The 15,832-nt window shown below is 43.7% G+C and overlaps 1 protein-coding gene across 5 annotated transcripts in view; it reads right to left on the bottom strand.

Moving 5' to 3' along the window:
- RNF213 (ring finger protein 213) overlaps positions 1-15,832 on the bottom strand; it is a 135,679-nt gene that overhangs the window by 57,044 nt on the left and 62,803 nt on the right. For all 5 annotated transcript variants that reach the window (XR_007514234.1, XM_049861496.1, XM_049861497.1 and 2 more), the window contains 4 exons: positions 13,939-15,094; positions 12,980-13,170; positions 12,612-12,767; positions 182-3,790 (listed from right to left, as the gene is read on the bottom strand). Coding sequence is in view for 4 of the 5 variants with exons in the window: in XM_049861496.1 (XP_049717453.1) it covers positions 182-3,790; positions 12,612-12,767; positions 12,980-13,170; positions 13,939-15,094 (5,112 nt within the window). In the remaining variant the exon portion in view is untranslated. The remainder of the gene's footprint in view (positions 1-181; positions 3,791-12,611; positions 12,768-12,979; positions 13,171-13,938; positions 15,095-15,832) is intronic.

The raw sequence follows: 15,832 nt of genomic DNA, 5'->3' as shown, positions 1-15,832 counted from the left end.
AACTGAATTTATATAAATAGCTTGGATCTCCTCACACTTAACATGTAGAAGAGCCAAAAGTCTGGACATATCCATTCACAACTCCTATACACTGACTTGAAAAAAAGACTCTTGAATTCAGGATACTAGGGATTCAGGAAGGCTTAGGTGAAAGAGGAGTAAGATGAAAATGAATAATCACCTCTGTAAAGATGATATGGTGTTCCAGATCCTTCATGCTAAGGTGAGCCTGAAGGAAATCTGCAAAGGAATTATGCTGCTGCTTGTAATGGTATTCTTGTGACAGTGACTGTGCTGTAAACCTCCCCAGTGAGGATGCACTCAGCCGAACCATAGCATCAGGGGTGACACAATCCAGCAGGATCAATTTTGCTTCCTCAAACACTGTCTGGTAGAGGTCATCAGTTGAGTCCCTGTGGCCTTGCCTCTCTATGACCTGAAGCACCACGGAGGCACACGTGTCAGAGTGGTAGCCGATGAAGACATCAGACGGGCTGTATTTGTGTTTGGCTTGGAACTGATCTGCTTCCACATGTATGAATTCCCCCACCCATTCCTTGAGTTTTTCCACAATATCCTTCTGCCATTTCTCCAAGACAGAGTTGATATCCAGATAGTGCTTCTCTAGCCGGTTGATGAGTGGGATGGGAAAATATCTGTACACAATATCTTTCTCTTCAATGACAATCAAGTGGAAGTCTGGGTGAACCCTGCACTTGACACGATGGGTCCCCAGGCCCAGGTCCACATACTTCTGACCACCCAGGTAGACGTAGTACTGGTTGAGTGCATCGTAGAGACTCTCATAGAGGTTCTGCAGATTGAGCAGGACCACCATCTTGCCTGTTTCCATGCAGATCTTCACGCGGTTGATATTTCTGCAGACCTGGGTGTATTCTTGGTCCTTAGGAAAACTGGAGCCAAAAATAATCTCTGGCTGCTGGTCCTTACTAAAGAATGTCTGCTGGAGGATCTGCAGGGCCACATAATTTTTGGTCAGCACAAGTAAGTAGCGGCATTCAGCATCTTCCAGCTGCCTACCTGACCCCTTTTGATGACCACTGTAAATGTTCTGCCGGATCAGCTGGATAGTGCTCACTTCTTCAGAGCACTTTACCTCGGGTATATTGGCTGTAAAAATATCAAAAGTGTTGATGTCGTCTTTGCCACTGAAGTTCCGAAGGATGGCCTGTGCAATGTCTTGTGGGGAAGGCTTTTTACTGGAAGCTTTGGCCATGGCAAAGACCATTTTGATGAGGCTATAGTAGTCACGAAGCCCAAAGAATTCCTTGTCTTGGTTCCTGCATACCGTTTGATAGGCTTTGGCAAAAGATGCAAAATACCCTTGGACTCTATCTTGAATGAGGGTGTCTGAATGGCAAATTCCCTTGGCACTCTCTATGAGCTGTTCCTCGTTGGGACTGCCACGTGATACAAAAATGCCCCGGTTCATCTTGGCAGGGTCAAGGGCCCAGTTGGAAATGCCTATGAAGCCAACTTTTTTATGGGGGGCAGGATCATCTTCAATGCAGCCATCTTCCAGCAGTGGGTGCAGAGCCTTCAGGGGCATCTTGGGAGAGTCTTCAGCCAGTCCAACCTCATCTAACACCACTACGGAGACGTACTGCTGCAGGTCCTTGCCCTGCTGGAAGCGAGCACACTGCTTAAAGGTGCCTATGATCCCCTGGGGGGTGGAGTGCGGGCTGCACTGGAATGACACCAGGTGGACCTGCTTCAGGTTCTGGAAGAGATCTGAGTAAGCTGCCTGGCCTTGCATGGCATCGGCCACAATGGTCTTGGCAAGAGATTTGGAACTGCCAGGCTTCCCAACTAGGAAGAGAGGAATCTTAAGCTCAATGCAGACCACCATCATGAAGAAGTTCTCCTTCAAAGCCAAGTTCTTGGCAATGGTTTTTCTCAGAGGTACACCATTCAGGAAGAGATCCTGTGTTTGAGTTAGTTCATCCAGGATAACCTTGCTGTCATTATATGGTTTTGGAAAAAATCTGCAAATGGCTTTCCGATATGATTCTTTCTTTTCCAAAGAGGCGTGGTAACATACCCCAATGGCCTGCACCAGAGACCAGAGAACAGGATTTCTCTTAAATTTATGTTTTATGACACTTGACTTACAGAAGAAGGATTCTACCTTTGACAAGAGCATTTCGCTGTGGTCATAGAACCATTTGAAAACTTTCACACAGCGTTCCACATCCCGAAGGCTGACAAAACTGCACTCATCTTCTCTCTCCCTCATGAAACCCTGAGAGGCAGAAAGCACTTCTGTGATCAGACAAGCCTCGTTTTGCTCTATCTCGATGGAGTCAACTTGTCTCTGGACAATTTGCTGAATATAGAGCTTTTCGGCAACATCATTCAGTTGTCCAAAGTCCCACACCAAAGGAATCATGCTTGGAGGAAGAGCGTGGACTCGGTAAACCAACTGCCTGAGAGGAATGGAGCCAAGCTTCTCTGTTGTCTCCTCGGCTCTAACTCTGTACCCTAACCCAGCTGACTCCAAACGGCAGATCATCTCCTGGGAGTGCTTCCGGTAAGGGTTGCAGGCTGCAATGATGTGCAAACCAGAGTTCTCAACCAGGGGCACGCCATTCACTGTGTGATCACATAGAACTTCTTTGATACAGCTGATGGCTTCTGTTGTGTTGGCTTCATCAAAGAACAAGATGGTGTCAAGCTGATGATGGCTCTTATTGAAGATAGCAATGTCTTCAGCCTCCCTGACTTTGGAGTAGATCATGTCTACAGTTGTTCCTCCGTGGACCTTGACCAATTTCATAGTTTCAGCATCAACACCCCCACGCCGCAGGTCGCTAAGGAATTTAATGAGCCTGGTTTTCCCACAGCCAGTTTCTCCCATGATGACAACGGGGATCCCACACCGGAACCGCATCTCAATGGCAAGGATCTTCAGTATATTGTCTGTTGTGAGCTCATAGGTTTCATCAGGGTCAATGGCCCACTGGATTCCTAATGCCATGCAGAGTTTTTCAAGTTTCTTATGTCTGGGCAGTTGATCAAAGTCAACATTGAAGGGCACCCTCTGAAGCAACAGCCCCCTGTAAAGTCCCATCGTCATGACATCTTTCTTGATTACCTTCCCATTCAAGTGATTGATGGCATCAACACCATTATTCTGGTTGGGCTGGAAATGGAAGCCAATGAATGTCATGGATATGTGGTCACCATTGAAGAAAACATATGGATGGGGCTCTGACTCCCACCTCTTCCTCAGAGTGAAAGGAGCTAGATCTTCTTCCTGGACCCCATCCATGGTAACTGTATGCTTCCCAGGGCTTTGGTCTGAGGTGTTCAGAGTTGGTGTGGCAAAATCTCTTGCCATAAAGATCATGAAGGTAACCACAAAGTTCTTGAAGCCCCTCAGTGTGTCTCTAGTAAAATTAGGATTACAGAAAACAGAGGCCTCACAATCTTTGAGCTGATAATTCAGGAACTGAGCAAAGTTTCGGAGCTCTGACCAGGATGGATTTATAACTCCACAGTAAAACAAGAAATACTGGAGGCATTCCTCCGGTGTGCCTTCGATAAATCCTTCTATGTACTGAAACGTGTCTAGGTTTTGTTTTTGATGGAATCGTTTTAAATATTGGTAGGGTCTTTGGAATGTTTCACTGCAGAACTCTGTCTTATCCATTCCTGGTTCTCTGTGGCTTGATTCAGGGTTCAGCCCCATGTCTATCACTTCTTTGGGAGGCCTGCATGTGACTTTAGTGAAGATGTCCAGAAAACTGTATTGTGGGGCACACGTACCCTGGAGAGGAAAAACATGAAATGAATAAATAGTTATGACTAAATTACCTTCTATAAAATGCTTTTGCATTTTAACACTCCACAAGGTCTGTATTAGACGGACTTTTATGAAAAAATTTCACTTAAAACCATATAGCTTTCCTGCAAAGTACGCATTCTTTTCTAACACGTGGAACGTTCTCCAGAATAGACCACATCTTAGGCCACAGAGCAGCCCCCAACAAAATCCAAAACACTGAGAGAATACACCGTACCTTCTCTGGCCACAACACCATCAAGGTAGAAATTAACAATAGGAAGAGCAAGGAAAAAAAGTCGGTTTCATAGAAAGTAAATAACACCCTGCTTAAAAACCACTGGGTAACAGAAGAAATCAGAGATGGAATTAAAAAATTCCTAGAATCAAATGAGAAATGAAAACACATCATATCAAAAGCAAAAAAGAAGAAAGGGACAAGATAAAAATATTAGATACACAACTCGAACGTATAGAGGGAGAAGAGCAAAAAAAAAAAAAAAAAAAGCCCATAGCCACCAGAAAAAAGGAAACAATAAAGGTCAGAGTGAAATAAATAAAATAGAGAATAGAAAAACAATGGAAAGAATCAACAAAACCAAAAGCTGGTTCTTTGAAAGGATCAACAAAATTGACAAACCACTGGCCAAACTGACAACAGAAAAACGGGAGAGGACACAAATAACACAAATAAGAAACGAAATGGGGACATTACAACAGACCCAACTGAAACAAAAAAGATCATAACAGAGTATTATGAAAAACTATACTCCAACAAATTTGAAAACCTCAAGGAAATGGACAAATTTCTAGAAACACACTATCTACCCAGATTAATACAAATGATGTTGAAAATTTTAACAGACCCTAACAAGAGAAGAGTTTGAAAAGGTAATGAAAAAAAAACTTCCAACAACAACAAAAAAAGCCCTGGCTCAGATGGTATCACTAGAGAATTCTACCAAACATTCAGAGAAGAGCTTACACCAGTACTACCCAAACTATTTCAGAACACAGAAAAGGAAGCAACACTTCCAAACTCATTCTATGAAGCCAGTATAACCCTGATACCAGAACCAGGCAAAGATACCACAAAACAAGAAAATTTCAGACCAATATCTCTAATGAATATAGATGCAAAAATTCTCAAAAAATTCTAGCCCAAAGAATTCAGCATCATAGCAAAAAAATAATAAACCACGACCAAGGAGGATTCATACCGGGTATGCAAGAATGGTTGAACATTAGAAAATCAATCAGTGTAATCCACTACATAAACAAAAGGAAAGAAAAGAATCACATGATCATCTCAGTCAACTCAGAAAAGGCACGCGACAAAATCTAACACCCATTCCTGATAAAAACTCTCAATAAAATAGGTATAGAAGGGAAATTCCTCAACATAATAAAGGGCACCTATGCAAAACCAATGGCCAACATCATTCTTAATGGAGAGAGACTGAAAACATTCCTCTTGAGAACAGAAACAAGACAAGGATCCGCTTTATCACCGCTCCTATTTAACATTGTGCTGGAAGTCCTAGCTAGAGCAATAAGGCAAGAAAAAGAAATAAAGGGCATCTAAATTGGTAATAAAGAAGTTAAACTGTCCCATTTGCGAACGATTTGATACTATACGTAGAAAACCTAAAAGATTCCATGAGACAACTACTGGAACTAATAGAAAGATTCAGCAGAGTGGCATGATACAAGATAAACATACAAAAATCAGTTGGATTCCTATACACCAATAAAGAGAACAATGAAAAGGAAATCAGGAAAACAATACAACTCATAATAGCCCCTAAAAAAATAAAATACTCAGGAATAAATCTAACCAGGGTTATAAAAGACCTATATAAAGAAAAGTACAAAACACTACTGCGAGAAACCAAAAGAGATCTACATAAATGGAAAAATATACCACGCTCATGGATAGGTAGACTCAATATTATGAAAATGACAATCTTACCCAAAGCAATTTACAAATACAATTGCAATTCCAATCCAAATACCGACAACATTCTTTAAAGAGATGGAAAAACTAATCATTAACTTTATATGGAAACGGAAGAAGCCCCAAATAAAGCACTACTGAAGAAGAATAAAGTAGGAGGGCTCATACTACCTGACCTCAGAACCTACTATACAGCTATGGTAGTCAAAACAGCCTGGTACTCTGGCATTAATCCAAGAAACACAAAATAATAAATGTTGGAGAAGTTGTGGAGAGACTGGAACACTTATACACTGCTGGTGGGAATGTAAAATGGTACAACCCCTTTGGAAATCGATTTGGCGCTTCCTTAAAAAGCTAGAAATAGAACTACCATACGATCCAGCAATCCCATTCCTTGGAATAAAAAAAATGTACATATATATATAACCTAGAAAAATAAAAGCCTTTGCACAAACAGATATGTATGCACAACCACGTTCACTGCAGCACTGTTTACAAAAACAAAAAGATGGAAGCAATCCAAAGTGCCCATCAATGGATGAATGGATAAATAAATTAAGGTATATTCACACAGTGGAATACTATGCATTGGTAAAGAACAATGAAGAATCCGTGAAACATTTCATAACATGGAGGAATCCAGACAGCATTATGCTGAGTGAAATTAGTCAGCTGCAAAAGGACAAATATTGTATGACACCACTACTATAAGAACTCAAGAAATAATTTAAACAGAGAGGAAAATATTCTTTGATGGTTATGAGAGTGGGAAGGGAGGGAGGAAGCAGGGTATTCACTAATTAGTAGACAAGAACTATTTTAGGTGAAGGGAAAGACAACACAATACAGGAGAGGTCAGCACGATTGGACTAAACTAAAAGCAAAGAAGTTTCCTCAATAAACCGAACACTTCGAGGGCCAGCAAAGCAGGGACAGGGGTTTAAGGAGCATGGTTTCAGGAGACATCTAGGTCAATTGGCATAATAAAATCTATTAAGAAAACATTCCGCATCCCACTTTGGAGAGTGGCATCTGTGGCCATCTAAGATGTGTTAGTTGGTCTCAGCCTACCTGGAACAAAGGAGAATGAAGAACACCAAAGACACAAGGTAATTATGAGCCCAAGAGACAGAAAGGGCCACATAAACCAGAGACTACATCAGCCTGAGACCAAAAGAACTAGATGGTGCCCAGCTACAACTAGTGGCTACCCTGACAGGGAACACAACAGAGAATCCCTGAAGGAGCAAGAGAGCAGTGGGATGCAGACCTCATATTCTCATAAAAAGACCAGACTTAATGGTCTGACTGAGACTGGAAGGACCCTGGCAGTCATGGTCCCCAGACCTTCTGTTAGCCCAAGACAGGAACCATTCCCAAAGCCAACTCTTCAGACAAGGATTGGACTGGACTATAAAATAGGAAATGATACTGGTGAGGAGTGAGCTTCCTGGCTCACGTAGACACATAAGATTATGTGGGCAGCTGTTATCTGGAGAGGGGATGAGAGGACAGAGGGGGACAGGAGCTGGCTGAATAGACATGGGAACACAGGGCGAAGAGTAGGAGTGTGCTGTCTCATTAGGGGGAGAGTAACTAGGAGTATATAGCAAGGTGTATATAAATTTTTGTATGTGAGACTGATGATTTGTAAACTTTCACTTAAAGCACAATAAAAATTTAAAAACAACAAAAACAGCCTGGTACTGGTATGACAGACACATTTGACCAACGGAACAGAACTGAGAACCCAGATGTAAATCCCATCCACCTTTGGTCACCTGATAGTCAACAAGAGCCCAAACTCCATCAAATGGGGAAGAGACAGTGTTTTTAACAAATGGTCCTAGTAAAACTGGATGTTCATCTGCAAAAAAAAAAGAAACAGGACCCATACCTCACACCATATGCAAAAGCTAATTCAAAATGAATCAAAGACCTAAATATAAAGCCAAAATCTATAAAGGTCATAGAAGAAAAAACAGGATCATTTCTAGAGGCCCTAATACACAAGTGGATACGAACCATAACCAACAACACATAAACTTCAGAGGATAAGCTAGACAACTGGTATCTTCTATAAATTAAACACTTATGGTCATCAAAAGACTTCACCGAAAGAGTCAAGAGAGAACCTACAGCCTGGGAAAAAAATTTTAGGTATTATAAATCAGACAAAGGTCTGGTCTCTAAAATCTACAAGAAAATCCAACACCTCTTCAACAAAAAGACAAATAATACGATTAAAAAATAGGCAAAGGGGGTTGGCGGAGCCAAGATGGCAGAATAGACAGATGCTTCCGGCGAGCCCTCTTTACAACAAAGACCAGAAAAACAAGAGAAATGAGAATATTTGTGACAAGCTGGGAGCCCTGAGCTTCAAAGGCAAGCTTAGAAAATGAACTGAGGGGCAGGGGGAGGAAAAGACGGTTCAGAAGTGGAGAGGCGTTACCAGACCTGAATCGCAGGGAGCCCTCAGGCACCATTCCCAGGAGCGGCAGCAGCGGGCTGGTCCTAGCATTCAGCCACAGTTTCCTCAGGGAGAAGCAGGCAGCTACACAGCCCCCTCACACCTCCGGAACCAGAGAAGAACGGCACTGTCCGTAAAAGCTAAGTACTTGTGTATATTTTACCCTGCCGCCCCCCCGCCCCCAAGCCAGCTTCAGCAGTTGAATTCCCTGGGCCTGCCATAGGACCTGTTGAGCGCCTAGCTGGCAGCCATCTAAGATGCATCAGTTGGTCTCAACCCACCTGGATCAAAGGAGAATGAAGAACACCAAGGACACAAGGTAATTACAAGCCCAAGAGAAAGGGCCACATAAACCAGAGACTCCATCAGCCTGAGACCGAAGAGCTAGATGGTGCCCGGCTACAACCGATGACTGCCTTGACAGGGAACACAACAGAGAACCCCTGAGGGAGCAGCAGAGCAGTGGGTTGCAGACCCCGAATTCTCGTAAAAAGACCAGACTTAATGGTCTGACTGAGACTTGAAAGACCCCAGTGGTCATGGCCCCCAGACCTTCGGTTGGCCCAGGACAGGACCCATTCGCAAAGCCAACTCTTCAGACAGGGATTGGACTGGACAATGTGTTGAAGAAGGATGCTGGTAAGGAGTGAGCTTCTTGGATCAGGTGGACACTTGAGACTATGTTGGCTTCTCCTCCCTGGAGGGGAGATGAGAAGATGGAGGGGGTTAGAAGCTGGGGAAATGGACACGAGAAGAGAGAGAGGAGGGAGGGAGTGGGCTGTCTCCTTAGGGGGAGAGCAATTGGGAGTATGTAGCAAGGTGTATGGAAACCCTGCTGTCGTAGTGGTTAGGTGCTACGGCTGCTAACCAAGAGGTTGGCAGTTCGAATCCGCCAGGCACTCCTTGGAAACTCTATGGGACAGTTCTACTCTGTCCTCTAGGGTCACTGTGAGTTGGAATCGATTCGACGGCAGTGGGTTTGGTTTTTTTGGTAGCAAGCTGTATATAAGTTTTTGTGTGAGAGACTGACTTGATATGCAAACTTTCACTTAAAGTACAATTAAAAAAAAAAAAAAAGGACAAAGGAAATGAACAGACACTTCACCAAAGAAGACATTCAAGTGGCAAACAGACACATGAGGAAATGCTTGTGATCACTAGCCATTAGAGAAATGCAAATCAGAACCACAATGAAATACCATCTTACCCCAGCATTACTGCCACGAATCAAAAAAACAGGAAATAACAAATGCTGGAGAGGTTGCGGGAGAGACAGGAACTCTTACGCTCTCCTGCTGGGAATGCAAAATGATATAACCATTCTGGAAAACGATATGGCACTTCCTTAGAAAGCTAGAAATAGAAATATCATATGATCCAGCAATCCCACTCCTAGGAATATATCCTAGAGAAATAAGAGTTGTCACACAAATAGCCATAGGCACGCCCATGTTCATTGCAGCATTGTTCACAATACCAAAAAGATGGCAACAACCTAAATGCTCATCAACAGATAATAAACAAACTGTGGTACATACACACAGTGGAGTATTACGCAATGATAAAGAACAGCGATGAATCTGTGAAGCATCTTATAACGTGGAGGAATCTGGAGGGCATTATGCTGAGTGAAATAAGGCAATCACAAAAGGACAAATATTGTATAAGACCAGTAGTGTAAAAACTCATGAAAAGGTTTATACACAAAAAGAAACAATCTTTGACAGTTACCAGGGAGGGGAGGGGTAGGGATGGAAAAACACTAAATATACAATAGATAAGTGGTAACTTTGGTGAAGGGTAAGACAGTACACAGTGCTGGGGAAGCCAACACAACTTATACAAGGCAAGATCATGGAAGCTCCATAGACACATCCGAACTCCCTGAAGGACCGAATCACTGGGCTGAGGGCTGTAGGGACCATGGTCTCGGGGAACATCTAGCTCAGTTGGCATAACATAGTTTATAAAGAAAATGTTCTACATTATACGTTGGTGAGTAGCATCCGGGGTCTTAAAAGCCTGTGAGTGGCTATCTAGGATACTCCACTGGTCTCACACCTTTGGGAGCAAGAAGAAAGAAGAAAACTAAAGACACAAGGAAAGATTAGTCCAAAGGACTAATGAACCACAATTACCATGACCTCCACCAGACTGGTCCAGTACAACTAGATGGTGCCTGGCTACCAGCACTGACTGCTCTGATAGGGATCACAATAGAGGGTCCCGGTCAGAGCTAGAGAAAAATGTAGAACAAAATTCTAACTCAAAAAGAAAGACCAGACTTGCTGGCCTGACAGAGACCAGAGAAGGACTGAGGGTATGGGTCCCAGAAACCCTTTCAGCTCAGTAATGAAGCCACTCCTGAGGTTCACCCTTCAGCAGAGACTGTACAGGCCCATAAAAAAAAAAAAAAAACGAGACTAAAGGGGCACACCAGCCCAGGGGCAAGGACTAGAAGGCTGGAGGGGACAGGAAAGCTGTTAATAGGGAACCCAAGGTAGAGAAGGGAGAATGTTCACAAGTCGTGGAGTTGTTAACCAATGTCATAAAACAATATGTGTACTAACTATCTAATGAGAAACTAGTTTGTTCTGTAAACCTCCATCTAAAGCACAATAAAAAACTTAAAATTAAAAAATAATAAATGAAATGAAGTAATACGACCCTACACTCAACTAAGACCTCCAGAAGATGCTATAAATAATCAGCAATATTAATGGATCATGTCACGGATTGAATTGTGTCCCCCAAAATATGTGTCAACTTGGCTAGTGCATGACTCCCAGTATGGTGTGATTGCCCACCATTTTGTCATCTGATGTGATTTTCCTGTCTTGTAAATCCTACCTCTATGACGTTAATGAGGCAGGATCAGAAGCAGTTATGTTAATGAGGCAGGACTCAATCTACAAGATTAGGTTGTATCTTAAGTCAGTCAATCTCTTTTGAGATATAAAAGAGAGAAGCCAGCAGAGAGAAAGGGGGACCTCATGCCACCAAGAGGATAGTGCCAGGAGCAGAGTGTGTCCTTTGGACCCAGGGTCCCTGTGCTGAGAAGCTCCTAGACCAGGGGAGGATTGATGACAGGGACTTTCCTCCAGAGCCAACAGAGAGAGAAATCCTTCCCCTGGAGCTGATGGCCTGAATTTGGACTTCTAGCCTACTGGACTGTGAGAGAATAAACTTCTGTTTCTTGAAAAATAAATAAATAAATACAAAAAAAAGAAAAAAACCTATTCCCGAGGCAAATAAAAATAAAAACAGTATGTAGCTTTCTCTAGAGTCCCTTTTACATAGGCTATTTTCGTGTGCACATTAAAACCCTTTCGTTATTACATTTTTTCTCCTTTTTTGGCATGTGTTCTCACTATTGGAATTCATGAATACTAATTGAGTGTGTTTAAATTTCTGGTTTGTAATATGAATTTTCATAAATACAACCTGGTAGTACAAGCCACCAAGCAGGCGAGTAGCACTGTGGCACCACCAGTCTGTGGAGTTAGAGTATACGAATGGGAACCGGACGTATAATTTCTTGCTGGCGCCTTTCCCTTATGTTACATGGGGAATCTCTGGTTTTCCAACTATGACACAGAAAAACAAAAGCAGACCCATCAGGGCTCCCTAACTATCACACAGGAAAGCCATAATTACACTTGTAAGCCTTCTCTCACAGCAATAAAGGAAAAAAAGGCAAAAGTTTACAAAACTAACATATCTAGGAAGCATCACCCAATAGAAGCTCAGCCTACACAACAATGAGGCTGAGCTTCATGCATTTCAAAGGGATATGTATCAGAACCAGAATAATGCCTTAGCTCTGAGGTCCAGAGGCATAAAAAGTGGCTGGGATACCCTTTATGCCAATGCTAACCAAATTAGGGGATTGTGGAAGCTACAACCTTTATCCTAATAATTCTTTTAGGAAATTATTTTACAACCCAACTTCCTGAAACTAAATTTCTCCATTGAGCATATATGTATGTGTGTGTGTCCTTTCTGTTAAAAATTCATGTAACAAAAGTCTCCTTTGCGCTCAGCTAGCATTAAGAAAGATGGCACTTCTCTTAGGGGATAAATTTACTGCATTCAAAGCATAGCTGGGATTTAACCTGGACATACAGCATGAGTCCTGAATCAAAAACAAAAACAAAAAAAAAAGCCAAACCATTTTAAAACACTGCTAGCTAATAGAAGAGTATTTTTATTTATTCAGTAAGTTTAAAGACTGAGATTTGTTTACTAACACTGCACTTGGCTACCTCTCTTCGGCAAACCAGGGAAATCATAAAAACTTACCACTCCACTCCAGTACGAATTGAAGGAATGAAAAATCCCTCCAAATTAAAATGAACAATCTCTTCAATACATACCAGTTTTGAAGACCTCTTTGGCAGTACTGAATTCCCTTCCAGGATTTCAATGATATATAAATGGCACTGATTCCGAAGCCACATTTTCCCGTTTACATCCATTAAGTATCGTAAAACTAGGAGTTTGAAAAGAAGTCCCCAAATTCCAGACTGTACCTGAGGACAGAATCACATAGGTTTTAAATTCACAAACTGAAGACCAGTTCTCCCAACCCATAGGATCCTCTTATTGTGTTTTCTGGCAGAATGACACTGAACTTTGATACAGGTAGAAAGGAGGAATTTTGTATACCGGGGAGGAGGCAAGTAGGGACGTGGGGCTATGTCTTTCCTGACTGAGCCCCTCAGTCGAAATCCCAGGCACTTACTGAGGAGGTCACGTCGAAGTGGAAAATCATGGGGCATGTCTGGTGCTCTGCATCCAGGAAAGGCAGGAGGGCGCCCAGGACCTGGCTTTCATCCACCTGGGGGTCCATCAGTCGGATGACCTTGAGAGGCACTTTTGTCCCAGTGAACATCTTTAATTTGCTATGCAGTCTCTTCACATAGAGAGATTTTCCTGTAATGGTGACACGTGGAAATTAGGGCCCATGGCTGTGGACAAAGAGTAAGAGAATCCAGGCGATTGGTTGCCAGTTACTAGTCTCTGTGTAAAGTTCAAGATGACTCTTACAATGTGTATAAAACAGATGTACCATAACTGCAGATGAAAGAATACATTTTTGAACCCTCAAATTTTCCAGCCATTACCTACTCACTATCCTTGTTGTCTCCCCGGTACTAATGACAGCAATCTAAGTATAATTAACAGCAAAAACATGTGGGGGAGGGGTTGCAATTTTTGTGCAGACAGAATATAGTATTGTTATTGAGATAAAGTCAACACTAATGGAAATGACTACTTCTTTCCAAATCTTTGTGGTATTTCCAGATAGTGTAACCTTTCCCAGAAAGCAGAGTGTGTGGTTAGGGAGACCTGACAGTGACTGAGGAGGGGTCAAGAGCCTCAGTTCCTTCTCAAGCAAGAGCCATAATACCTCCCCTGCTCTCAAGACCATCAACCCCAAAAGGGACAATGGAGTTTAAAAAAAAAAAAAGGTTAACTGCAGGGAAGCTTGCCTAGAGGGGAAAGGTTGGGGTCTCACAGGAATTGCTCAATACTGAGAACCAGATGAGAAAGGGTGCCCCATTCCATCGGGCCCTGCTTGACAACTTAAGATGCATCAACACCTCCCTGAGACTCAGTTTACCCACTGCTGGACAGGGGAAGCATCATCAGGTGGTCCCTGGGAGAAGTGGGATCCAGAAATCTTAGCTGTGATCTTACCAACACCAGCTCTCTGTGACGCCACGACCCCAACACACATCTGGTCCTTGAACACAACAGCTGCTGACGGCGTCTGCAGTGGGACCTGGAAGTGTCTCACCAGGTAGGTCTGGATGCTCTCAAGTGATGCCTGTGGGGTGACGAGGACTTTGTACTGGCTGAAGGCCGAGGGGAGGTAGCAGTGCTCTCGGTCACAGTCGCAGACCAGGATGAGTTTGTAGTCCTCACGGTGGCGCTGCAGGCACAGGCTCTGGAAGAGTGCCTCCACCTGACAGCCCACCTCATAGCTCAGCTGGTCTGCGTACAGCAGGCTGTAGACCTTGTGCTCCTGGGAGCCCAGGGTGAGGCAGCGGCGCAGGAACAGCGCTACCTCCTCAAACGTGGTTCCAGGGGTACAGAGCAGCACTTCGTCGTAGGTGGGGAGGGGCTGGCTTGGGGCCTGCATGTAGATGGCCAGGGCGGCCAGCAGCACCTCTGAGTGGCTACAGACTACCAGGTTGGGCTGGCCGACCTGCAGACCTCTGGGCAGATGCCGCTCCACAGGGGACCCGCTCATTGTGGACAGGTAAGCCAGACAGTGGCCAAGGGCATCCAGGTCCAAGCACCGAGGCAGGAAGGTGCTCATGCACTCCATCGACTGTTCCATGATGACCCTCAGCTTGTCCACCAGGCTGAACTCAGAGAATAACATCAGTGATAACTCTGCCATCACTGTGTTCACATGGTGTCTGCTGGCTGCTCCATCAGTCCTGCTGAAGGCCTCGGAGACATCACTCAGAGTGCAGTTGCCTTTGATGAAGGACAGCATCATCAGGGCTGCCTCACTGGGGCTTGGCTTCTTGAGCTCTGTGCTCAGGTAGACCAGCTGCTCAGATGTGTAAAAGTTGAGGTAGAAGTGCTCAGCTCGCTTCTCAGCCACAAATCTCTTCCAGTGGTCCAGGAAGTGCTCCATCTGCCTGCAGAGAGCTTCCAGCAGCCCGGCCACCTCCCCACTTCCCGTGAGCTGGCCCACCAGCTCCAAGTTGAAGTCCATGCGGATGGAAATGTCCCTCCTTGGGGAGCAGTACACCTCTGCAGTCCAAGTCCTGAACAGCATGTTCCCAGCAGAGTAAAGGTTTATAAAGGACTGGACAAGCCTTTGCACATTGAAAAATACCTGTGGAAAATGGAACCATGAGGCGGACATTACAGAGCTGTACTAGAGAGGCAACAGAGTATAGAACAATAAAAACGGGCTATAATTTGAAGCTGGATGATCAATAAGGAAGACTAAAGGAGAACTGATGCCTTTGAATTAAGGTGTTGGTGAAGAATATTGAATATACCATGTACTGCCAGAAGCACGAACAAATCTGTCTTGGAAGAAGTACAGACAGAATGCTTTTTAGAAGCAAGGATGGCGAGACTTGGTCTCAGGTACTTTGGACATGTTATCAGGAGGGACCCGTCCCTGGAGAAGTACATCATGCTTAGTAAAGTAGAGGGTCAGCAAAAAAGAGGAAGACCCTGAACAAGATGAACTGACACAGTGGCTGATCAATGGATTCAAACATAGCAGTGAACCTGAGGATGTCACAGGACCAGGCAGTGTTTTGTTATGTTGTACGTGGGTCGTTATGAGTCGGAACTGACTCGACAGCACCTAACAGCAACAACATAATTTGAAGGACTTGGGTTCACTTCTTTCCACCGGTTCACTGTGTGACCTTAGGCAAATGATGCTGTTGTAGGTACTATCAAGTCGGCCAACTTGTGGTGATCCCGTGCACAACGTAACAAAATGCTACCCAGTCCGGTGCCATCCCCATGATCAGTTGCGGATAAGACAGTTGTGATTCATAGGTTTTCACTGGCTGATATTTGGAAGTAGATCGTCAGGCCTTTCTTCCTAGTC

This window comes from Elephas maximus, chromosome 19 (genome assembly GCF_024166365.1).
Source record: "Elephas maximus indicus isolate mEleMax1 chromosome 19, mEleMax1 primary haplotype, whole genome shotgun sequence".
NCBI lineage: Eukaryota > Metazoa > Chordata > Mammalia > Proboscidea > Elephantidae > Elephas > Elephas maximus.
Note: the sequence above shows the minus strand (reverse complement) of the source record. Positions and strands in the feature narration are given on the sequence as shown.